At 42.4% G+C, this 24419-nt stretch overlaps 1 protein-coding gene across 4 annotated transcripts in view; it reads left to right on the forward strand.

Moving 5' to 3' along the window:
• The window catches only part of fermt2 (FERM domain containing kindlin 2), a 46101-nt gene that overhangs the window by 7484 nt on the left and 14198 nt on the right, over positions 1–24419 (forward strand). For 2 of the 4 annotated variants that reach the window (XM_046062024.1, XM_046062025.1), the window contains exons 3-8: positions 10051–10284; positions 16426–16554; positions 19715–19747; positions 21489–21714; positions 21876–21978; positions 22435–22542. In XM_046062024.1, the coding sequence (XP_045917980.1) occupies positions 10051–10284; positions 16426–16554; positions 19715–19747; positions 21489–21714; positions 21876–21978; positions 22435–22542 (833 nt within the window). The remainder of the gene's footprint in view (positions 1–10050; positions 10285–16425; positions 16555–19714; positions 19748–21488; positions 21715–21875; positions 21979–22434; positions 22543–24419) is intronic. The other 2 variants (XM_046062026.1, XM_046062027.1) reach the window with 1 other exon arrangement.

Consider the following 24419-nt stretch of genomic DNA (forward strand, 5'->3'; position numbering starts at 1 on the left):
TACACATTGTTTGTTTTTTGATGGTTTCCGACCCAGGTTCATGTACACCGACTGTTATATGTTCCATAAATAGCACTTGAGCATGCTAATTGGGCTAGTGTGACTTTGATAGTTCATGTGGTTGTTTCCAGTGAGGGGCCGGCAGTTTTTGGCTGCTGCACCGCCATCCAGGCGCAGAAAACTTTCCCTGCATGTCAGTATTTGCGATGACCTACATATTCACATCACAAGTGGTTCGGCGAATGTCATCACTCCACAGAGTTCACTTACTGTTATAATGTTCACTTAGAATTCACATAGAGGTGGGTTTAATGTTTCCTCTGAGCAACTGTTTTAAGTTAATGTTCCAGTTTGTCAGCTATTTGAATTCCGCGTCCTTCTTTTGCAATGCCAAGATGCCGTCTGCTGGAGGTTGTGGTGACCAGAGGGAGATGGCTTTGGTTTGACAATGGAGTGCAGGTTTCATTAGGAAACAGACGCGATTTAACACAGGATGCTGAACTTCCTCTGGGCTTTTTTTATTCTCCTTCTCCCTTGTGCCTTCCTTGTGTTCCCGCCTTCCTGCCCTCTCAGTGTCCCCTCACTTCACTGAGGGGAAAGATGAGTCTTCAGTCCCTGCAGAGAGCGAGATGAACAGCTAAAATGCCATAGTCATATCTGTCCTGATGATGTGAGAGGAGTGAACAGGTCACATCTTCACATTCAATATCATACCCCAGAACAGTGAAAGATTCCTTGATTGGTGGCTATAACCCCTTTCCCTCTCCTCATGTCATCTTGCCGTGACATAGTTCAGATATATTGCTGTGCGTAATGAGACTCAGTGATTGTGACTGTGGAGCCATCCTAAATGTCCGGCGAGTGAGAAACAGCCTGGCAGCTTGTGTGATCATCCTGCTCTCTAATCTCGCTGACAGGAAGTAGTTAGCCTAAGTAGCCGTCCTGCCCAGTCCAGAGCTTTCCTGTTTCACTAGCAAGATGCTACAGTGATTGTGCTGTTCTGTACTCACACTTGTGCATGTGCTCACACATACCCCTTACATATTTGAAAACAAACTCATTGTTTCTCATAGTTAGAGTTAATTTTAGCAGCCCAAACAAATCCAAACAAAAAATGTGTTTATTATTTCTTCCTTCTGGTATTCTGCTTTGCAGGGGATTGAATTAAATTTTTGCCAGAATGTGCTATCATATGGATTGGAAAATGACCTCCCTATGATCACTCCTTGTGCGATACATTAGTGTTATGATAGAGGATTTAGAGGAGATGGTGTCAAGAAAAGACACCAGCTGTGGTAGTGAATCTGTGCTATGCTACCGAGTTTCTGTTAAGTTTGAAACAAACTTGATAGCTGTTAGTTCTAATGTACACCCTCAATGAAGTGAGTGGAAAAATTATTAGCTGCTTAATACTCCAAAAAAGTCACTTGATGCATTATTCTGAACAGCATAGCAGGATGTCTAGAAATGGTGGTTTCTTTTCAAATATATATATATATCATAACATCAACATTTTTCTTTGACTCTTTGTCCACTTCCGTGGAAGAACTGCTGTGTCTGTTAAGATGATTTAATTAGTTATGTTTGGCATCTTAAATGTGCAGCGGAAAAAACTTTCATGGCTCCTCTGGGAATCTGAAGCTTATTGCTTTTTGTCCCTCTGTCTTCCGGTAGTGGCAGGCAAGCACAGTGGATCCAGTGGAAGGAAATGTTAGAGCTGCACATTGTTGTTGTAACACCACACACCTGTGTGTCTGTGGAGTAAACTGATATGGAGTTTTTGTCTAGGTTCTCAGCCTACATTTCATTCATTTAAACTTGTTCCTGCCTCCCAGTCTGTCTGTACTCTCCCTTTTTACAGAGCAAAGAGGCTTGTTTGTTTTCATAACCTAGGGATGAGGCTTTATTGAAGGTACGCTGTGTAATTCCTGGCCATTTAAGTGATTCTGCTCTTTTTTTTAATCACATGTAGCGCTTGTTTTTTATGTGTTCTTGGATTAACAGGCATCGCTTCTTCTGCATATTGAAGTTAAAAGGACCATCGCCTTATGTGATGATGTGTGGGCAGGGGCTTCTCTCCTGCCTGTGTGTGTGTGTCCTCGTCACTCTGTTTACACAACTGACAAATGTGGTAGAAGTGCATAATTAGAAAAACAAGCAGTCATACTGTTTCTAATAATTAAAGTGAGGCGCAGATTTTAATAGTTCATCATTGACCTGTAATTTATACATTATTAACAAGCCAGCTAATTTAAGGCTAACACTTAGGGTTGGGTTGATGAACGATGCCATTAAAGGAAAAACAGCTTATATAATCGCACTACCACCCATAATACGCTCACCCCACCCCGCATTAACAATATCACTGTCCATCATGATGTTCCACTGCATACATCGCCATATTCCAATTTGGTAGACATCAACCAACTCTATTTCCAGAGCAGGTGCATATGTCTGAAAACTATTGGAAAATGGTAAAAACGGTGACGATTTTTAACCTGGAAGTAATTGTGCTCAGCAGCCTAGTATTCAGAAGTGTCAATTTGCCACTTAAGTTCTACTCAAGGTTTCTAGTAAAATAAAGCTAGAAGCTGGGAAGCAACTGAGCTTCCTGTTGAACTCTTATCACACTCTTGAGGGGACGTCTGGCAAGATCCATTCATGGATAGAAGGACAGATGAATATTGTCTATCTGCTCCATTGATCTTAGTCCCAGAGTTTCTTTGTAATGTCATTATTCCACTGGGTCCCTGAACGCTTAATTGTATAAAGCTGTGTCAGGGCGGAGGGGGGGTACCCCCACTGTTTTGCTGTGTTTGGAAGATGACACAAATGGATACAAACTATCTGTCTCTAAGGAGATTTCCTCTAATAGCCCTCCTGGCCACTCCTAATGCATCAAAGGCAGCACTGTTGCACTCTCTCCCTACTGTAACAGGATAGATGCTCCTAAATTTCCTGTTAAGATTTCAGACTGACCACTGTGAGGAAATGTCCTTATTGTCTTTACTTTACTGGGTATAGAACCTGGTTCTGTCTCCACCACCTGTAGGCCTCAGTTCTCAGGTCGGAAAACCTGAGTGTTATAGCGCTTGGCAGTGATTATCCTGAAGCATAGCTCCAGCTCATCCTGTATTCCTTGGGCTTCCTCAGACAGCATTGTATTCTTTGGAAAATAGAACTTATGTAGATAGAGAGAGTGTGTGTGTGTGTGTGTGTGTGTGTGTGTGTGTGTGTGTGGGGAAGTAGTAGTAGAAGTACACGACTGAATTGAATCAATATATGTCACAATGTCCGCTGACTCCTTTTAGGCAAGCCAAGCCATGACCTTAAAGGATCTGTCACTTAAGTGAGCTGACTATCCCACAGGGCACAACCTCGATTAACCTTTTTTTTTCTTATTTCTTCAGCCTAAAAAGCTTTGATGGCAGCACTAAGTGTCCCTTTGTCTAAATGCTTTGTCAGGTGGCATCTGACAGCTTGAAAGGGTTCAGATTTGCTTGGAGAATCTAAGTCTAAGGGTGCTGTGTATTGCATATTTAATGCCTGTGATAAATGACCTGTACGACTGCTGGCTGGAAGCTGAGCTGTAATAAGCTCAGCTAACCTTGTTAAACTTATGTTGTCAATGGAAAGTGCTTGAGTTTTAATAATTTTGGTCAGTGAATACCCAAAGGACACAGCTAGAATAGATCAAAATATTAGTCAACGATTTCATCTTTACGTATGGCCTTATGATTTCCATTAGCGGTAAACACGGACGGAATTGCGGAATTTGACCAAAAAAATGGAATCTGCTGTTAAACACTCAATGTCTCGGAATCTGTCAAAATGTGGTTGCAATTTATAAAATCGTGTTTTTCCTAGCGTTGTGAGCGTCTTTTCACAGCACTCCAGCCAAACGAACAGAAAAACTATACTGCCATGTTTTGTTTCCATTTACGAGCAGCCTGCTCTTTGTGTTACCAAGGGAAGACACACACACGGTGTCATATCGACATCAGTTTGCTAGCTAGAGCTCATTACTTCAACAAACTCTCAAAAGTGCAACCACATCGGCAGATGCAAGACACAAACTTGGTGAAGGCTGCGTGGGCAGAGTCAGATATTCCTTTAAAACAAATAAAAAGGTACATCGAGGAGCATATGCAGGCTGTAGCCTACTCCAGAGGATCCATGGGAAGAAATTATTAGTAATCAAGTAATAACCTATTTAATAGGGGACCATTCACAGTACAAGTATTGCAACAATACAATCATTGTGAAATTTTCCGATAAATTATTTCAAAAACATCTTTATATGCACATTTGGTTTGATCAAAAATAAAACATCAAATTCACTTTTAATATTTTCTTGTTGTTGAAATTTTCAATTTTTCATCCACATGGTTATATACTTTTCTGATGAGAAAATGTGCTGTAAATTGTAAAACAAAATTCAGAAATATTAAAACGGAAAACACGGATTTGGTAAAAAAGTAAATTGGGCCCTATTTACGGGTGTTAGAGTCAGGCAAAATGATGTGTTGCCAGTATTGGTCTAATGCATATGTTTGTGTACCAGATGCATTGTAAGTATGACTTCTGTTGATCATTTGTCACAAGTCCAGAAACGAGTTTGTCTGCTCCTCTGCAGTCACTTTTGTTACCGACGTATAGTGATTAAACGCAGCATCAAGCAGTCATATTGTCTTTAAAATGAAACATGGTATTATGTCTTCCACTGTAATCTCAAATGACTCTCTATCTAATGTCTGACACAAATAAATTGTTATCACCTGTCTTTATCAAACTTGTTGTATACATGTTTGGTATCTGATGTTGATACTGTCTAGCATGATTGCAGACGCAAGTGAGTGCCTGAAGGCCATTTACAGTAGATCTAATTTAAGAACAGTTGCTTCCTGTATCTTTGCTTGTCAATACCAACCTCACCCTGCTTAACGTGGAATATTTTTAGAAAGCGAAGGGCTTTAGAAATGTAGAAAGGGATAAACAAGTGTGTGTGTGTGTGTGTGTGAGAGAGAGAGACATGGAGAGAAAATAAGACTGACAAACCTGCAGCTTTGTGTCCTTTGTTGTGTATGAAAACAAGTTGTTGCCTCGTTCCACTGCCCCCACGCCGTCAGCCAGGAGTCACCAAGGAAACTGCATGACCAACCTCACGCAGCTGTAATGTTTTTATCAGCTGATGACAAAGCCTCGACACGACGGCTAACAGCATGGCTCCAACAGCTCATGGAAAAGAAATTTAGAGAAAAGGCTAACTGCAAACACAGTGAACAAGACCCGCTCTTAAATCACCCTCATCAATGATGCTTGAGATGATCGTGAATTTTGCTTTAGGCGTCAGCTGACTCGCTGGTTTGCTGGTTGAAGCCTAATACAGAATAAATAGTGAGTCATTGAGTGCAACAGCAAAGCATTTTTTTCCTTCTTGCCCAAAATCCCAGTGTCTCATCTAGATTTGTCGATCAATTGATCAATTTGATCAGTTTGTGTGATATTAAATTGACTTTGGACTGTTGGTCAAATAAAACAGGCAATTTGATGATGATTTCACCTTGGGCTTTAGGAAACTATGGAGGACATTTAAGTTTTCTGGCATTTTATAGATCAAATGCTAAATCAGTTAGTTGAGAAAAAAGGCCTCATCAGCCTCAACATAATGAAAATCTCCATTAGTTTCATCCCTAGTCGTATCTTGGCAGGTATCACTTCAGGGTGTTCAATTTTCATAATTTGGAAATATATGAAATGGTTTTCTCATTCAGTATTTATTAGCATTTCAATCTGTTAAATCTGTTAAGCTCATGAGTCAATTCTACCTCATTCCACTCAACCGTCTGATTTTAATGAAAAGTCTTGAACCGAACTGCCAAAGTCACACAGTATGTTGTTCAGCAAGAGATGGAAACATGTCAAAGTGGCAGAATAACATTTAAAACAATAACGCAGAAATAGCTTTTTTGATCGGAGAAACCAAAGTGATGTTAACAGAACCAAGAACCAATAATGCTGACCTCTGAAAGGTTACATCACCTATAGCTAATGTGCTAATGTGTTAGCAACACATAGATGAATACTTTGCTGCTGAAATCTCTACTGTCTCCTAGGCACAAAGGCAATTTTATGCAGGACATAGAATTGGAGAGGCTATTAATATGTTTAGTATTTTTGGCTGGGAGACTTTAATTTTGACTTTCTGCTTCCTTGCGCTTGCTCTGTCTCATATTATTGTGCCCGCAGTTAGAGCTCCTCCCTTGTCCTCTGCTCATCCTCCTCATCTCTCCTTTTCATGTCCTTTTTTGTTGTACCGTCCCCTCCCCCTCACAGACAGGCCTCCATAAACATAGCTGCCTCCTAATGTAAACACCACACTCTAAGAGGGGAGGGATGGAGAGAGCAAAGAGGAGTGATGGGGAGGAGAAGGAAGGAGGGACAATTCAGTTTCCTGTATTATCTTAATGGAAGTCCTGCAAACTGGGTACTTTTGTGCCTACTATGCAACATTTTAATTACAGTTTTCCTATGTGCTCGTTGCTTTTTTGCTTAATTGCTTTGTAGAATAATCAGTATGAATCCATGTCTTTTTAAAGCAGTATTTCCCGCTGTGGTATCTAGTGCACAAAGCAGGGGAAATGGTCTTGATTGAGAGCTGTGGTGGCAATGATGGTGGTGAATGAAAAGAACTCAGTTTGACGTAATATATGGATTAATTTAGCTTATTAAAGCATACACACTCACCAATACAGAGAGCTAATGTAGGTAATGATTGGATAAGAACACCCTCCCTTTGACAAATCCCCAAACCCACGCACACAATCTCTGTATCATCTTTCACATCCTGCAGAGGTCATAAAACATGGTTTTCCCATTCTGTTTCCCCTCCCCTTGTCTCTCAAGCCCTTCTTGTGTGCGCACACACATCACTCTACTGAGGGGTTGTGGGTCCACATTTAATGCACCCAATTACTTAGGCCCCCGCTCCTCTGGCTGCTGCATTACGTCAGGCTTGGCAGGCTGTATTTTTAGCTTGGAAATGCCATTGGCCCCCTCTGCCTCCCTCACTATGGATTGAGTTACCACCTTATTGCTGAAAGAACCCAGTGGACGCCTACCCAAGCTGACCTTAGCCAATCACAACACATCGAACCACTGCGTAAAGACGCAAGCAGAAGGAAATTCTGTCCATTAAGTTTTTCGGCGATGGGCGGTGACAAGTATACAGTGGAGCGGGGGCCATTGAGAGCGTATTTGAGAGTAACTGGGACCAGCCAAGACGTGCATTCATGCCCTGCCACAGACTATACGGTGGTCATGCATGCTGAGTATGAGGACGTTTCTATAGAATTTGGTCTGCGGTGAAGACCTGAGTGCCAAATGTTAATGTTAGCTGTTCTGCATTTCTCCCAGACACCAGAAATTACAAGGTTGAAGGAGGAAAAACTGTGAGCTAAGTTTTGAAAATACATTCAGGTCTATTTTAAATTTTCCTCTCATTACTCCCTCTAATTATTTGAGCCCTTAATAGCTACAATACACTCCATGGGGGCAGCTTCTCTGATGGCAGCAATGAAGTTGTGTCCTGCACAGCTGGGGCATCAGAACGGAGCGATGACAGCTAGACCCCATGCTGTTAGAGTACCTCATACAGGGTCTCAGAAAGAAAGCTTGGAATGTTTTCACTCAAATACCAAGTGTTTCCCCCGGAGTAAACCGTATAAAACCCAACAGCTTGACAAACAAGCCCCCCCCATTTCAATCCACACAGTACTGGGTCCTTCACAGCGACAGCATTGAGATGCTGGTGGCCGCTCTTCTTAAACTTTCCTCGCCATCTTAATCACCAGTGTAATCTCTTCCTCATTCCAGTTTGTTTTACTCACATCACAGCAGTCTTGTTTCCTGGTCCTAAGCAGCCAATCTGTTGTTTCACCTACTCACCCGCTAATCCCTATCATTCAGCTTTTAGACAGGATCAGCAGGAGAGTGTCAACAAAGCATATGGGTGCCTCTATGTAAAGTTAAGGTCAGGGGAAACAATAGCAGCACATGCAAACAGAAGGCCACTCAAGGTTTAGGTTACCATGGCACCAAGCTTTTTGACAGATGGAAGAGGTCAATGTATGGTACCATCCAAGATCGTTCCTCTGTCTTTCAACATTCCTTCTGAAAGGGATATGGTAAGTTTCCATCAGCCAGTGGTTTATTTGGTTTATGATTGAAATTATGTATGCGAAGTCCGTGTTCTTCTAACTACTGTTTCTTGCTATGTATCAGAAAGTAATGTGGTCCATTATGGTTCCAGTTTGTCCATTAGTAGCTGTGTCCTTTCTTGTGTAATAAGTAGATGCAATGTGTTGGTGTTTCGACTAAATGGTTATTTGATAAATCATTACAGTCTATAGTCCATCTACAGTGATGTACTCTGATAGCTGACATAAAAAAATTGGTCTTTCTTTCTGCTGCTTGTATCCCCTCCCACCAAGCCCACAACAAGGTGCTGGTTACCCTTCAAAACCTCATCCCACATAGTCTCGCCAAGACCCTGGTCCCTCTCTCTTTGACTTGTCTTCTCAAAGACGCCCCTCTGACGCTTTGTGGCCCAGAGCACTGCAGCCCAAACTTCAGAGGCAGCTGTCTAACAGCGAGATGAAAGAGTAGCACACCAGTGTCCCACCTAATCTGTATTAAAAACACAGATTATCTGTCTCATGTGCTACTGTCAGAATATAGTGACAGTTTCAGCAAATACGCCAAAAAGTTATTTTAAAAAGAATTTTGCTGCTTTAAACACTCTTGCTGACACAGCAGTATATTAGTTGAAACAGTTCAGATCGACTGCTTTGATTAACGGATGACTGAGCAAACTGATATCTGTGTCTGGACACAGTGACTCTGAGAGGAGAGAGAGGCCCAGAGTGAGACGTAGGATCGACTGGAGAAGCGATGATGGGGTATGTGGGTGGAGGAAATGAGACACCGCTTTGGGAAGTGCCTTCCTGGACTAATGCCGGAGTAATGATATCACTACTTGGGGGGAAGTATAATAGGCTAAAAACTACAGCCCTGTTCACTCCATCTAAACTATCCCCGACTTCTAAGGCCTTTACACTTGAACATAAAGGAACACATGCACAGTATGGGCTCCGTAAACAGGTGATGGATAATTTTAACACAAAAAATTTAAGAGAAGCAAGCATTGTGACCTGCTTAACATACTTAACAAGTTTGTTAATGTATTCCATTAAAGTGATAAATAGATAAGAAATGGATTCAAAGGAACTCCCACTCTCTTTTTGAATGTAAAGAATTTTTCTTTTACACAATTACCTTTTTGGCTTTGAAGCGATTTGTAGTTCAAACACAACTTTCCATCACCGTGCTGCTCGTATAGAAACCAGAACAAGGTGATCTGCAGAAACAGCTGCTTTGAGTTCCCTTTAAATCCCTGCGGTTTTCACCTTCCCCTTGAAGTCAGACACACACACTATGAGACCACAGGTTCGTCCCTATTGTGCTGAGCCCCTGCGGAGCGAAAGCCTGGGAGCTATGTGGGGTTTTGGGTGGCTTGTGTCTGCTTTAGAGGGATCACAGTGTGACTTTGTAACAAAGAGGGAGGTATGAACCTGATATCCCCACAGTGTCACACAAACAGCCACGTCTTTCACACACTCGGTCGTCTCCTCCCTCTCACTTTGACTTCACCACCCCCATGCAAACCTTTTCTATCCTCTTTGTGACCTCCCCACCCCAAGTGTGACCCTCTGCCCTGGGGGGACATATTTGATGAGCTCAGGTCAGTACAGTGTGAGGGATACAGACTGAGCGCTCTAATTACACTTTCCTTTTGCCAATAGCATCTTCACTGTTGGCAAAAGGAATAGATTATCTGTCAACAGATTCAAATGGCAACTAATATACCTGTACAATTTAGCAAAGAAAAGGCTAGTTAAAAAATACAACTACTCAATCATTGCTATATTTTCTTTTGCATTTTTGCAGTCATTACTAAAACTCATCCTACCCTTTTTTCCACCTCCACAGATGTGAAGAAGGACTGGTCAGACCATGCTTTGTGGTGGGAAAAGAAGAAGACATGGCTGTTGAAAACCCACTGGACGTTGGACAAGTACGGCATCCAAGCCGATGCCAGGCTGCTCTTCACCCCGCAGCACAAGCTGCTGCGCCTCCAGCTGCCCAACATGAAGCACATGAAGGTCAAGGTCAACTTCTCGGACCGCGTCTTCAAGGCTGTGTCCGACATCTGCAAAACTTTCAGTAAGTGGAACCATTGACTCATTTACAGGACAGCAGGCAGAGCAGCGTTCATAAGTAAAGTTGATGTGGAAAACGGTCAAGAAGCAAATGTGAGATGAGGTGTGAAGAGTCATGGGAATAAGCGTAGCATAGTAGTCCAGTCTACTTGGCCCCAGTGAAGGTGCCCACCCTGCTGAAGCAAAAACCTTTCCCTATAAGACTAATTTTCGAAATTTTCTACATCAACTTTAGTTAATCATGTCCTTCCTCTTATTTTGTTTTTATCCCTGGCAATTTGTTGTGTTTATTAAACACACTCTGAGCTCTGCATGCTGGAGTCACGTCTCCTGACTGGTTGTCCACTGTCAGCTCTGGAGTCGTGTCCTTAGAACCTGGGCTCCATCAGTCTCACAGTACTGTTTAGTAAACAGAGATTATAAATCTGTCTCAGGCTTATAACACAGGCACACACCAAAGAACATGTAAATAACTCTCTATTCTCTTTATACTCTTTAAAATGCTTGCTTACCTACCATCTCATTTACTAATATCAGGATTAAATTTAACTGTCTCCCACGGTTTAAGTAGTACCCAAGGGTCATACACACACTATTGATATCTTCTATCTCTGGCACCATCTTGCCCTGTCATAGATGTGTCAGGGGTCACACATTGAACCCCAGTGACATCTGACCTACTAATTTCCACTTTTCCTCGGCTCAGACCTCGCCCCTTGCTACTGCGTCTTAGTCACTGTCTCCAGTAGGGTTTGTGTGTCATAGCACACCTGTTATGGCTTTGTCACTGGACTGTGTTCAGCAGGCACAATCAGGGGCTCCAGTGGCAGCTACCCTATTTATATTTGCCTCAACAGGTAGCACCTGACCTTGTTTTTAATTTTGCAGGAATGGAACTTTTTATTTTTTCAGGTACAGGGTTTGCAGAGCACTATAAAATGAAATGAGCAAATAGCAACTTTTTATTTTTTGTAAATATACAAAAAGACTGTTTATGAAAGCAGAGGCAGGGAGGCGGGGGCAGAAAAAGGCATGTAGCCTTTATCTCGGCCAGGCCTAGTAAGGAATGTGTCTGCTGCTTCTGTAATAGATCTATTATAGCTTTGCAGAAATTCAGGACAAATTGCTTTTGGATGACATTGCGCGTGCCAGGATGTTGCAAGATCTTGTCCGGTGGCTGTAAAGGGCCCCTCAGTGTTTCATGCTTCATCTGTTGTATTTGTATCACTGTGCATTATAGCTAACAAAAAGCAGAGCAGTTCTTTATTGTAACTGTGGGTATGACAGCGGACTTAGTGACTTGGAGCCGGTCTGGACTGGAAGCATTTAATTTTTTTGTTATCTGGGCAAGTTTTATAATTTCCTGGGCATATTATCTGAGCTGCATGTCATAGAGAATCAGAGGGGACAGGAAGTGACTGGCCTTCGCTCCAGGCAGTAGTAAGGAAGGCATACAGGAGGACAGAACTGGGCAAAGTCAGTGGAGATCTTTTGTTGTCAATAATAGTTCTAGTTATTTTTCTAATTGTCATTTATTTGGAGAATATTTTTGCTCTGTCGTTTCTGGTCGGTTGGTCTCACAGAAGCTATTTCCTGTTCCAAAACAATTTCCGAGTTCAGTCCTCCAGTGTAGTATTTGGCTGTTTTTATCCCCACCCCATCTGTAGTTTATTTTTTCAACAGTTTTAGAATAGAATATTATACTGTCAAAATTTTATGTTATTTTGTTATATTATCATACAGTATATTTTTACTTCAAACTTTATATTTTGTCTGCTTTTTAGTCTCAACTGAAACTCTGTGTGACAGTGAGCATCCCATACAGTGGGAAAGCGTAGAAAATCAACATAACACTCGTTAAAACGTATAAAACCAATTATCACCACTGTACTTCTCCCATGTCCATGGCAGCTGTGTCCTGACACACAGACATGGTCCATCTGGGCTGGCTGGGAACTGAGAGGACTCAGCAGAATGTTGATGTACTGTAATACATGAAAATCACTCACTTTCACTCCTGTTTTGACCTCTTTATCCATCTGGCAGCTCTTACATCCTGTGCTTATCTTGATAGTGAAGCAAAGGCATTGGGGATTTTCCACTATTAGTTGCAAGATAACAGTTTTTGAACTCTCAACAATTCTGACAAACATCGGAACCCAAGTTCGTGTGCTTTTTGTCTAAAGAATTTCTCAGCTACAGTGTTTGTTGTGTTATAGTGCCAACTGAAACTGTAGAAATGCTGTATGGCAGCAACAAATGATTATTTTCCTAATCAATTAAGCTATTATTGTTTTTCAATAGATGTTAGAAAAGATAGTAAATACCTGTCACAACTTCCTGGAGCCCAAGCTGACATCTTTATATGTCTTGTTTTGTCCAACCAACAGTCAAAAACATATATATTCAGTTTACAATGATATAAAATGCAGCAAATCCCTACATTTAAGAAGCTGGAACCAACAAATATTTGGTATTTTTACCAAATTATTTACTTCAGTGATTAATAACGTATAAAAAATATTAATGAATCAGTTAATCGACTTATTATTTTAGTTCAAAATGCTGTATGAAATTCAGGTCATGTCTGTAGTTGAGGAAAAAAATGAGTGGCACTGAACTGGTTCCTGTGGTTGATTTGCCCAGTGAGAGTCACAGTCAGACATGAGCTTGTCCCCGTCTAGACAACCTGGACTCACTTCCACCACATTAAATACACACATTCACCTCCTCCCTCTGACAGAAGGTTTTTTCTTCCTGTGAGCCAGCACACAAAATGTACTCTTCACAACTGACTAACACATGATTGTGGACCTGAGGTGGTTCAAAAATGAGACCGTTTCTCTCAGCAAAACACCAGGGTAACAAGACTCAGTCTGCTCCACTTAAGCACTGTGGGGTTTTTTTTTGTAAGCACTCCTTTGCTACCATGTGTGGGAAAATTGAGACACAATAGCCGATCATCACCGATCTGAAACTGTTACAATGAGTCAAATAAATTATTTAAAGTGGGTGACCTGGTAGGAAAGCAAAGTGATTGAGAGGATGGATGTCAATATCATGGTACAGAAAGAGCACAGGAGTTTGAAGAAGGATGTTGTGGACATTTGTGAAGGCCTATTGCAGTAAAATGTTTGGTCAAAGCACTTTTTAGATTTGTGTGGGACTGTTACTTCATCATTTTGGTCCAGCAGATTTATGGCCCATCAACCTGTGGTCTGCTTGACTGGCCCGAGTGTGCTGGCCACTGTTGTCATAACACACAAGGAGTGCGGTTTGGCCTCAGTTCCAGCTCCTAAATTGAAGTGCATTATTATCCTTTTTGAGTGGCCTTTTAGCACCTTTTTAGCCTCCTGCCTGATAAATGAAGAAAGCCTATGAGACTATTATGGTGAGGTCAATTAATGTCGTTTTTTTAAAAAGCAAAGCAAAAGCACGCTTTTTGTGTGCCTCATGTGAGTCATAGCATGCCAAAACTCGGACTTCACTGTTCTTGCCATCAGCAAAATTCTTAGAAGATAAAAATTCCGCACCTTGTATACATTCTTTATTATCCAATTCCCATCAGACTGAGACTGTATGTGAGTTATCTTTTACCCCTCATTTTATTTAGTCTTCCTGGAACAACTGCCTGATTTATTGCTACTGAGTATTGATCAGTCGGCCTTGCAGCCCAAAGAGTGCCTCCTCACAACAATGAGAAGTATGCAGCGGTAAACAGAATGTGAAATCAGTCCTCAATCAATTATTTTTGTCCATGTAGGGTCTTAAACTGTTTGTTCTGTAAACTTGTGCTGTAAAATTAGACTGTGACGGTGGTTGTGATTGTTCTGCGGCTGGCCTTACTCACAGTAGTGAATCATGTGTTCCGAGGAGTAGATCTTGCAAGCCCAGCTGGCTCTCGGTCAAACCCTCTCCTCTGGCTCCGGGCCTGGTTACTGCACAAGTCTACAGGATGGAAGCTTGGGGTCTTATTGTCTGAGGTGTCATTTCTGCTAATGTGAATCAACCGAGCTTTTATAAGCACTCTAGCCCTCACTCACCGTCCTGACACCGGCCACAAGTATGTGGTGAGTGTAGGAGCAGTCTTTCCCACCAGATCATGATTCTTAAATTATCATTATTATATTATAATTCCACACTCAACTGAGTAGGTCAGCAGAAATCGAATGTAATACTTGAATGTCTGAAAAATACTATGAAGCATTTTTTGTGTTTTCCCCTTACGCGGATTTGGTCATCTTTATCTCTGTTTCTGATGGTATTTAAACTTTAGCAGACGTAAAATCTCCATATCGACTTTGCCTCTACTCCCTCCATGGGAGTGATGAAAAATACATATCTGTAAATATATTTACCCCATCCACCCATTTTCCACTTGCGCAACGATCCAGTAGAGGTGCCTAAAATATTACTTTTACAGGAACTCTGATAATGGATCCCAAACCAGTGACAGATAATAGATTTTTACCACACTGAGTAATGGTTGTATGATTTTTGTGGCAAAAACGTTGCTTTAGAGCCACACTCATATCAGAAATTTTATGGGTATCAGCTTGGTCTTGCTTGGGAGATGGCTAATATTTGCCCTATAGATAAGTTTCTTGGTGTGGGTGAGGTCATAGGAATGAACATTTGAAAGTGACATTGTAGTAAAATGCCACATGCACTTTGCAATGCCTCACCAAGAGACACAGTCCTACAAAGGTACACACAGTTTGAGACACACTTCACTGTGTGTATTGGCCTCCTCGCACGGCTCAGTGGGGCTAAAGCTCGGCAGCACGTCTGCAACTCGCATGGCTGTATAAGGGCACAGGGATTGTGCTTCACCGCTGCAGCTGAGCAAGAATAAAGGCGGAGTAAGAGAGAGGGTGAGCTCCCATCTGGTAGTTCTTAAAACTCCTGGAATGCTTTTGCTTTAGTTACACAAACCAAACAAGCTTTCTCACCAAGCCAAGACGTTCCCTCTCCCCTTCTCCTCGTGCTTTCCTCAACACCCTCTGCAACCTCTTCAATCAGTCTGCAGCACCTTTTCAATCCTTCATCTTTAGAAAGTTAAGAGAGATTTATTTCAGTAGATATGAGAAAATGAACATTTTTACAATGGTCCTGCACAAAACAAATTGAAAATAATGAAATGAAGCTCTCAGATATTGGCTCGTTTAATCAATTTATATGGAATTTAGAGAACCATAGCCAGCTGAGGATCCAGATGTGCTTGCTTCTAGACACCATCTATTCTAGTCCTGACACATCCTGGCCGTCTTGCTGCTACATCAGAACCATCCCAAGCCCATCTTAAAACATCATTGCAGTGCTGAGTGATGGTTCGCTGGCCTCCAGGCCCGAGGGAGGGAGAGGAGAGGGGCTGCTCTGTTTTATTCATTATATTCAGTGTGTTGTCTTACTGTCAGATTGGGATCTTGCACACAGCTCACACGGTTAGAATGTGGTTGTTTATTTCATTTATAGCATCTCCGTATTAGGATCACGATTTTCGAATTGTCAATAATATAATTATCTTAAAATATATTTTCCTTTGCTTGTACCATCACCTGGTAGTAACACATCACTGGGTGGGGGGTGGGGTGGGGGGGGCTTCAGTTCCGCTACAACGCTGTGAGATGGGCTAGATGCTCAGGTGGCAGCCTAATTTTTGGTGTTTTGTGGAAGCTGTGTGGTCCTATTACTTGAATACTGTTTTTATGTGTGTGAGAGGAAAAGCCAGAGGAAGGAAGGTAAGAAGGATATAGAAGTTGTGTCTGCCCTGTCTCAGTTGGGGATTACAGTTAAAGCAAGATTTGTTGGGGCCCTGAAAAAAGGGATTTGCAATTTTCCACCTCGCGTGTGCACAGCTGTCTACAATTCTTACCCATCTCCGCTGTCCCTTTTGCTTTCTCTTACTCTTCCACCTTTTTACGCTAAACCTTTTTCAATTTAAATGCCTTAATCATTGTGTAGAAACTGAAATGTAGGTTAATTCATTCTGTGTGTGCTCTTTGTGAGAGGCCATTTGGTTTATTTGAAGTCTTTAGTTGAAACAATACAAATTACTGAATGTTTTTAGTGACAGTGACTCGTGGTGAGGCAAGGTTATGTTTATGTGGCATCAAATTAACTTTCTTGCTCTCTCTCCCTCCAGATATCCGCCACCCAGAGGAGCTGTCTCTACTGCGTAAGCCCCGTGATCCCAAGAAGAAGAAGAAAAAGTTGGAGGAGGCAGAGGAGGACGATCTGGAGCTGGAGGGTCCGCTGTTAACCCCTGGATCAGGTGAGCTGATGGATAGTAACTCCTACATGGAGATGAAGCACTAATGCCGTTTTTCCAGTACCAGCTCACCTCGCCTCGACTCGTTTTTGCTCCGTTTTCTATTGCAGATAGTGCCCAGAGATAGTACCCCTCATTGTAGCTGGTCGTCATAGCAACGCCACACACAACTGCCGCGAGGTAACTTTCGATGCGACACACACACCAGCGACCCACACAGCTGTCTCTTGATTTAAATTAAAACGTTTCAACATTACTGAGAATGTAAAGACACATAAGCGATACGAAAACCTTACAGCTGTGTTTTCCTCTGCCATTGTTGCTGTGGCGGTCTCTGTGACCAGAAGGCTCTGTGAGCGGGCGGTTGGCCGGCCTCGCAAGCTCCTCCTGCGGGTTGGTGCAGGCTTCCCCTGCCGCAACTTGCAGAAACACATTTTTCTTCTGCCATCACTTTTCGTAAAACTGTCAATATTCGAAATCTACACAGTTGGTTTCTCACCTCAGAAATTCTCAGAAGTGTTGAAATAACGTATGAAAATTGTACAATATAAAACTTTCTGTTGCTGGCCTCTGTCTGGCGCACGCAATGAAGACATAGTGAATAGTGACGATTCTCTCTGACCAATCAGTAGTCTTCCGTGTTTTCCTGTCACATTTTAGTATGGCCTCAGCTCATTTGGAACCGCGATGGAGGTGATATGAAAAAAAGTACCTGGAAGCAGGTACAGGTACAACTTTTCCACAATGGAAAACCAAAAAAAGTCGAGTCGAGCTGGTACCGTGTAGTGAAAAAGGGGCTTAATAGTGCTTGCTCTAAAAAACTTCAGCTGAATTTAAAAGGGTTAGATGGATGGAAGTTATACCTCAATTAGTAAATGAGTTAAAGAATTGTCTCATGCAGACTTAAATCTGTGCATTCTGTTTTTTAGGTTCAGTTACCTACTTGGAAGTAATTATAGAGCGTTGGGTTTTATTTTTGTATTTCATTGTGAAAAGTAATAATCTCGTTTCCCCCAAGCAGCAGGTTGATTAGCAGGTTTCACTGGCCACTATGGAACGTCTTCCAGTCTTTTTTGTGTCTTGATTGCGCTTGTGGTTCGAAAACCACTAAGATCCAGATTGCTGCACCCTGCTTCTAGTGACCAAATATGAATGTGTGAGTTTGAGGCCTGCATGGGATCTACAGCCCTGGCTCTCAATTCCTTGGCAGGGAGGACGAAGAATGGTTGAGATTCCACACATAGTTGGTCACGCTGCCATTTTAAACCCAAACCAGGCTACACGACTGCAGTTATACTGGCCCTCCTCCCACCAGTGATGGGAGACTTACAACCATGTGAGCAGGGACGATCAGAACAAAACAGACTGTGCACAGAGTTAGCATTAACCAAAACTGCTAACACTATGAGACAGGGTGAATGGGACTCTTTGTGTATGTGGCCTCTGGTCTGTCTGCTGGCTCCTTTGACTCAGCTCAACATGCGCATACACACTCTCATGTGAGCATAAAGAGGGCTGAACAGTAATAGCTTGGTAAACTATCATAATTCTCACAGTGAAGAGAAACTCCTTCTGCTGACGTGCTGATTTGCTTCACTGTGCCTTTTTACGAACAGCACATGATCACACCCAAAATTTTATCATTACATTTTAAAGTTGCGCTTCATTGATGCCTCTGGTATAGATACATTTTGTTTTCAGTAGATGGCTGTGGTCACACTAGTAGGCGGTGCAGAGAAACAGAGTTTCAGCAGGAATTTGCAGAATCTGTTTACTGTCGCCACGCTCCCTGTGTGTCTCTCTGGTGTGTGAGCACACACACACACACACTTCCTGCGTTTAGCCTATCAGATCACATGCTACAGTCAGAGTATATTTCATAGCCAAGTTGTAAGGCGTTATTCTGTCCCTTGTGAAGAAGGGCAGGCCTCTCTGCTCAGGTCTGCTGATAGGAATCACAAGGCGTTGCAGAGAGGCAGCGATGCAATCAGAACTGCAGCCTTCTCCTGTGCAGTCAACTGCTTCTGTACACTCTACACAAATAAATGAGGGCTCACTGCATGCTCTAACTTGTATATCTAAGTTTTTCAGAATTACTTGATTAATCGATCGACAGAAAATTAATTGGCAACTACTTTTCTTATCAATTTTATCGTTGAAGTAAGTTATCAAGCAAGAAATGGCTCAAATGGGAATATTATCAGATTTTCGTAGTCTCCTATCATAGTAAAGTGATTATTTGGGGTTTTTTGGATTGTTGGCCAGACAAGACATTTGAAGATATGGCCTTGGACTTCTATGGATTTCTTTGTAATTGACAATGCTGGTAAAACACAGATTTTAAAACATTATATAGTAGGTCAGATGTATACAGTACAGAGTACATTGTTCTGGATCACAAAGTATACTGTACAGTGAGGTCCACCCTGACCACAGAAGCAAATTACATGATAGATGGTGAACACTAAGGTCTTCGGGAGAACATGACCAATTATTTCTACTTAAAGACTGGCAATCCTTTTCCAAAACCTCAACCTCTATTCTTAAATATACCATTTAGGAAACTCCATGTCCCCTGTCTGTCTGCACATGTAAAGTGCCCCACAGAATTGGTCATTCTGTTAGAAAAACCATGTTACTAATCCTCAGCTGTTGTCATGACTTAATCTGAAGTTGCCCATGATGCCAGCCCATCGAGTCCCTCTGGGCCCACCACATTTTGACATGCCTGTTGTATCTAATTATCTTTTCTGTCAACGTGGAGAATGACATACCTCAGACAGCCAGTACTTTATATTTGTGCTGCAGTTTATACATGAAGGGCTGGGTCACATTGACCAACGCCTTGCCTGTATTTTTAATCAGTCATGTTGTGCTGAATGGCTATGATTGGGTGGATGGAAATGACTGAACCTCACTAGTCATTCCAGGGTGCTCTCCCTCTGCGAAGAGGGTAAACTGAGTCATCCACTGTGAGGCTAGCAGTTGGCAGTGCCCGTGGAAACGCCACGGATCTCCTTATTCTTGTATTTCTCCTCTTTTCTCCCGTTTCCTCCTGTCCTTGTAGATTTTTCAGAATCTTAAATCTGTCCACTTGATGTTGCTTCTCCCACCTACCTATTTCCTGTCTTTCTTTCTCTTACTCTTTGTCTTTTCATCCTAGCGTCTGAGATAATATACATCGGACCTGTCAAAGGTAAGCTTTCCTCTGTCCTTTACTCTTCAGCACTGCTTCCTCACACTCGCCTCCCCCTTCCTCCCTACCCTCCACCCACCCCCACCCCCACCCCCACAGCTGGAGTGATGAGGGCACATGACATCAGTAACCTTTGGGACTAGCAGCTGAGTCACCTGACTGCCCCTTCAGAGGACATCAGCTGATTTGGGCAGTCACATGATAAAGGCTTTGCCTCTCATTAGAAATTAGCTCAAAGCTCACTTTTCCTTACAGCTACTCCAGGCCTGCTCACTTTTCCTTACAGCTACTCCAGGCCTGCTCACTATGCCTGCTGACTGTTTTGCAGGATAGCTGATCACTTATTAGTGGTGGTTCCTGAGATAGTCATAACTATGATTTTGTGTTTTACGGAAATAATAACTGTGATAATTCTTATCGGTCCTACATACATGCCACAACCAATCGCCCACACAGAGACTTTGTGTAAAAATCAAATTCACAAGAGACACTTTCATTTATTGACAACCTCCTCGTGGCTTAGTTCTAGTCTTAACAGCCCGTGGTGGTCCGGCTCCATCCATCTAAGCCCTCTATGAATCCCCAGTGTGGGACCATTAGGGAGTCATGTCATGTTAACATTCTTTGTGCCTTTTCGCCTGTTTTGGAGAGTCAGTAAACAGGATGGAGGAGATTAAATTGTGTTTTTAATGGGCTGCCAGCTTTCACCTTATACATGGTCTCTTTGGATATTTTGGATTCCTCAAGAGACCCATTGAGAGATGGGATTCCTCTCCCTGACCTAATGACCTTAGCATTCGGGGAAAAAGCTTGACAGAACCACTGAATAACACCCTCCCCCACAAGGGATGGGTGGCCATAGCCTGCACAGTGTTCTCATGACCTCAGCTCGCAAACACAAACATCCACATGCACACTCCCAAACACAAAGCAGGCCCACTTCCTGATTTCAGGAGGGATTTAGTGGTTAAGCCAGTGTTGCTTCTTGACCTAGGCCCTACAGAGGGAGAGAGGGAATGGGCAAGGGGGGGTATGAGGCCAAAAATAACCTCACAAGGCCAGCCAACAGGAAATGCAAACAGCTTCACTTTGGTGGCTTGCTTATGTTTGTAGCCAAAATTCATACTAATTTTAAAAACTAGAAAAAAGCAAAATATACAGATATATTAACATTTGAATAATTCAGACATTTTTATTGAAGATTAAATGAAAATTGATGTGCCCAACCTTGCATGTTTTTGTTATAATCCATGTATCCTCCTCCCATATCTTTTGCGCTCTCCCTCTCCTCTCTGTGGCGAGTTGTGCAGTAGATTGCTGTGTGCAGTGCACTCCTGCAGGTTTTTTGACTAAGTGGGTGACCCTGATCATGTTCTGCAATATCTGCATGCTGATCCACATCAATCCCACCATCAGCAGGAGGACATTGTTGAAACCACTCGCCTGCAAAGTGTGGGCTGGTAGTCACATGGTGTTGTTGACCGCTAGCTGTCCTGGCTAGGCTGCAAGTGTGTGTGCTTTTTTAAAAGTGATCACCCCTTTTTCCGCTGATGCTGTTTTTGTTAATGTACAGTATTTTTGAATGTTTGAAATGGGATTATTCATTAGAATGACCAGATTATGAACAATTATGTAAAACACTACTTACGTATGTAATATTGTTAATATAATGAATCATTGAACACACAATTTTTTTGGACTTCAGTTCACTAAAAGGGACTAACTGATTGTGTGTTTTCAGGGAGCATCTACTCCAGTCCAGGCTTGTACAGTAAGACTATGACCCCCACCTATGACTCCAGAGATGGCAGCCCACTGTCACCCACCACTGCCTGGTTTGGGGACAGCCCTCTATCGGAGGGTAATCCCAGCATCCTCGCGGTCAGCCAGCCAATCTCCTCACCAGACATCCTGGTCAAACTTTACAAGCCCCAGTCCCTATTGGACAAAGCCAAAATCAACCAGGGGTGAGATGAACTTTGCTTAGTGGTTTGGTGTTGTGGTTGAAGTGCTCATACTCAGAAAATGCTGTGGTGGGATTTCAGTATATTAAGTGCTGAGCAACTGATCAAAATACTTGCAAGAGGCTGCAGAGAAATTGTTTCAGAAGACATTATTTTGTGTACAGATGGTTGGATTCATCCAGGTCTCTGATGGAGCAGGATGTGAAGGAGAATGAGGTGCTGCTGCTGAGGTTTAAATACCACAGTTTCTTTGACCTCAACCCTAAGGTACGTCCCTTAGATAAAGGAGTACAATTACACCTTGTAAATGGATTCCCTGAGAACATTTGTCGATGTCATGGTGTGCCAGAGTGTGATTCTTGTCAATTTTATTTTATTTTTAAAATAATTTTAGGGATTTTAGCCTGTAAAGTAAATAATATGACAACATGCTGATGACTTAAAGGGGAACTGCACCAATCCTTCCTAATCCTTCTTAAAAAACTGTCCATAGTGAGTTTGACGACGTTATAGGAGTGCAATGCTAAATCTGTGTAGTGCTCTTCTAAGTAAAGTATTTGAAATTCAGTGGACAACAGTCATAGTGCCATTTACCACATACAACTTTGAACTAGCGCTTCACACAAATCTAGTTGTCTGGTGTGCATCAGAGAGCGAGATAGTCTGTGTTTATTTACTGTGTGTTTGCATGAGAGTTGACTTCTGTGACAAACCTTTCTATAGTATGATGCCATCCGAGTGAACCAGCTCTATGAACAGGCCAAGTGGGCCATCCTGCTGGAGGAAATTGAGTGCACGGAGGAGGAAATGATGATGTTTGCTGCCCTGCAGGTAAAGAGATTTAATTTTCCTGTTTCAGCATTGTTTTGTCAGGGTCTGAAATTTGAAGACCTGTAGTCTTCTTTTCATTGGGAAATGGGCACATTGGCTTCTCAACCGCAAGCTAATGAACTGGATGGGCTTCCAGCCCAGAGCTGAGCCATATGGCTGCCAGTTCAGCTGCAGCATGCCTACTAAAACTTGACTATACTGATGCAGAATGAGTTAATGGGGGCATTATTACACATATTCCCATTGGGCTTCTCAATCAGTTCCCTTTTTTTCCTAGTCCTAGGTCACAGGAAAAAGGGAGTCATTAGACTTCTGAACAAAAAAATCTCATGAGTAATCAATTACAATTAACCTGAAAGAAATATATGCACTTCACTTTGTTTAACTAAGGGAGGTAAGTGTCATTTTGAATGCCTGGAAACCAGGCCAAGTGAGTCATCATGACAAAGAAATATAAATGTGAAAAATGTTCTTGTCGATATACAATAACCTGTGGAAATTCCTAAATTAAAATCTTCCAACATTAAATTCTCTCAATATTACTAAGGGCTTTCAAGCATATTTGTAAACTGGGCCAAAGCTATTAGCTTTATGTGACTTGCAGAGCTGACCTGGCCTGTACTTCAGAGCCACTGGTGTCATCAGACAAACAAGTTTGAGACGAGTGTAAAGGAAGATCAAAAGGAGGAGAAATGGGGAGCAGTGGAAGTGATATACAGATGTGAGCCCCTTTAGCCCCCTCAGGTAGCCCCCTGTAGTCTGGGGGTGGTGCGCTGCTATTTCTGACCCTCATAAACTTTGGGTGCCAAGACCTGAGGACGCCACCCTGTCCTCACCCCCAGGGTAATTATAGAGCATCTTGGGCCACAGGACCCAGTGCCTCAGCCTAGACCAACCACCCCCAGCAAGTCACTGTCTCATAAACCTGCTCACATTCCTCTAAAAGCCCTCTTACACTCTGAGGTGTTAGGTGCGTTTCATCAGACCGGTTATAATTACACTTAACTGGTTTCTTGTTACTCTTTCTGAGAGAGATGCTAATCCGAGTTGGGTGTTTAGACTGGTGGCTACTCTGTCGATACCTGTCTGTTGGCACTTTGGTAGCTACTACTGTGTTTCAGCTAGATAGTATGAGCTCACTGAGTTTGAGTTTCACTGGTGAGTGGATACACAAGGTCTACATAAAGAGCAATGATTGTCCACATCCAGTATGTTCCTGGCTTGTGTTAGCGTGCTATCACCTGGATGTTTTACTTTGGCAGTACATAGAAATGAGGTAATCAGGAGTCAAGAATGGGGGCCGACGTCATAGTCGTAGACTTGGGGGCACAAGTTGTACTTTGTACCCCAGCAAATAAACACATGTGCTCAGCCACTCATGCACACAAACAGGAAACAAGCCCCCCAGCGTTGCAGTTTTTTAAAGACTGTCAGAGTGGAAGAGGCAGAGGAATGGAGTGTCATGGCAAGCCCTTTGTCCTACATTCTGAAACCTTAGCCGGCTAAAGCCTGACGTATCTCTCACAAACTTTGCTTCTGTATCTTTCACTCTCTCGACAGCTGTTCATTCATATATTGGTGGGGGGTTGGTGATGGGTTGACATTATATATACCATTTGTCAACAAGTTGTATTTAGTGTCTGTGACTCACACTAAGAAGGAAACACAGTCAGGTTTTCAGTAATGACACCATCCTGGTGAATTGGTGTTTCCCGTTTCATATCCCCCTATTGACCCAGTCTAACATATGTTCCCAGTAAAAATACATTCATAGCCTGTTACAGTTCAAAGACATGCAGGGAACACATAGTCCAAACTTCAGCGCTTATTTCTCTGAGTGAATCCTTATCACCAGTCACTTCATTGCTTTCCTTATC

This window comes from Micropterus dolomieu, linkage group LG11, assembly GCF_021292245.1.
Source record: "Micropterus dolomieu isolate WLL.071019.BEF.003 ecotype Adirondacks linkage group LG11, ASM2129224v1, whole genome shotgun sequence".
NCBI classification, from domain to species: domain Eukaryota; kingdom Metazoa; phylum Chordata; class Actinopteri; order Centrarchiformes; family Centrarchidae; genus Micropterus; species Micropterus dolomieu.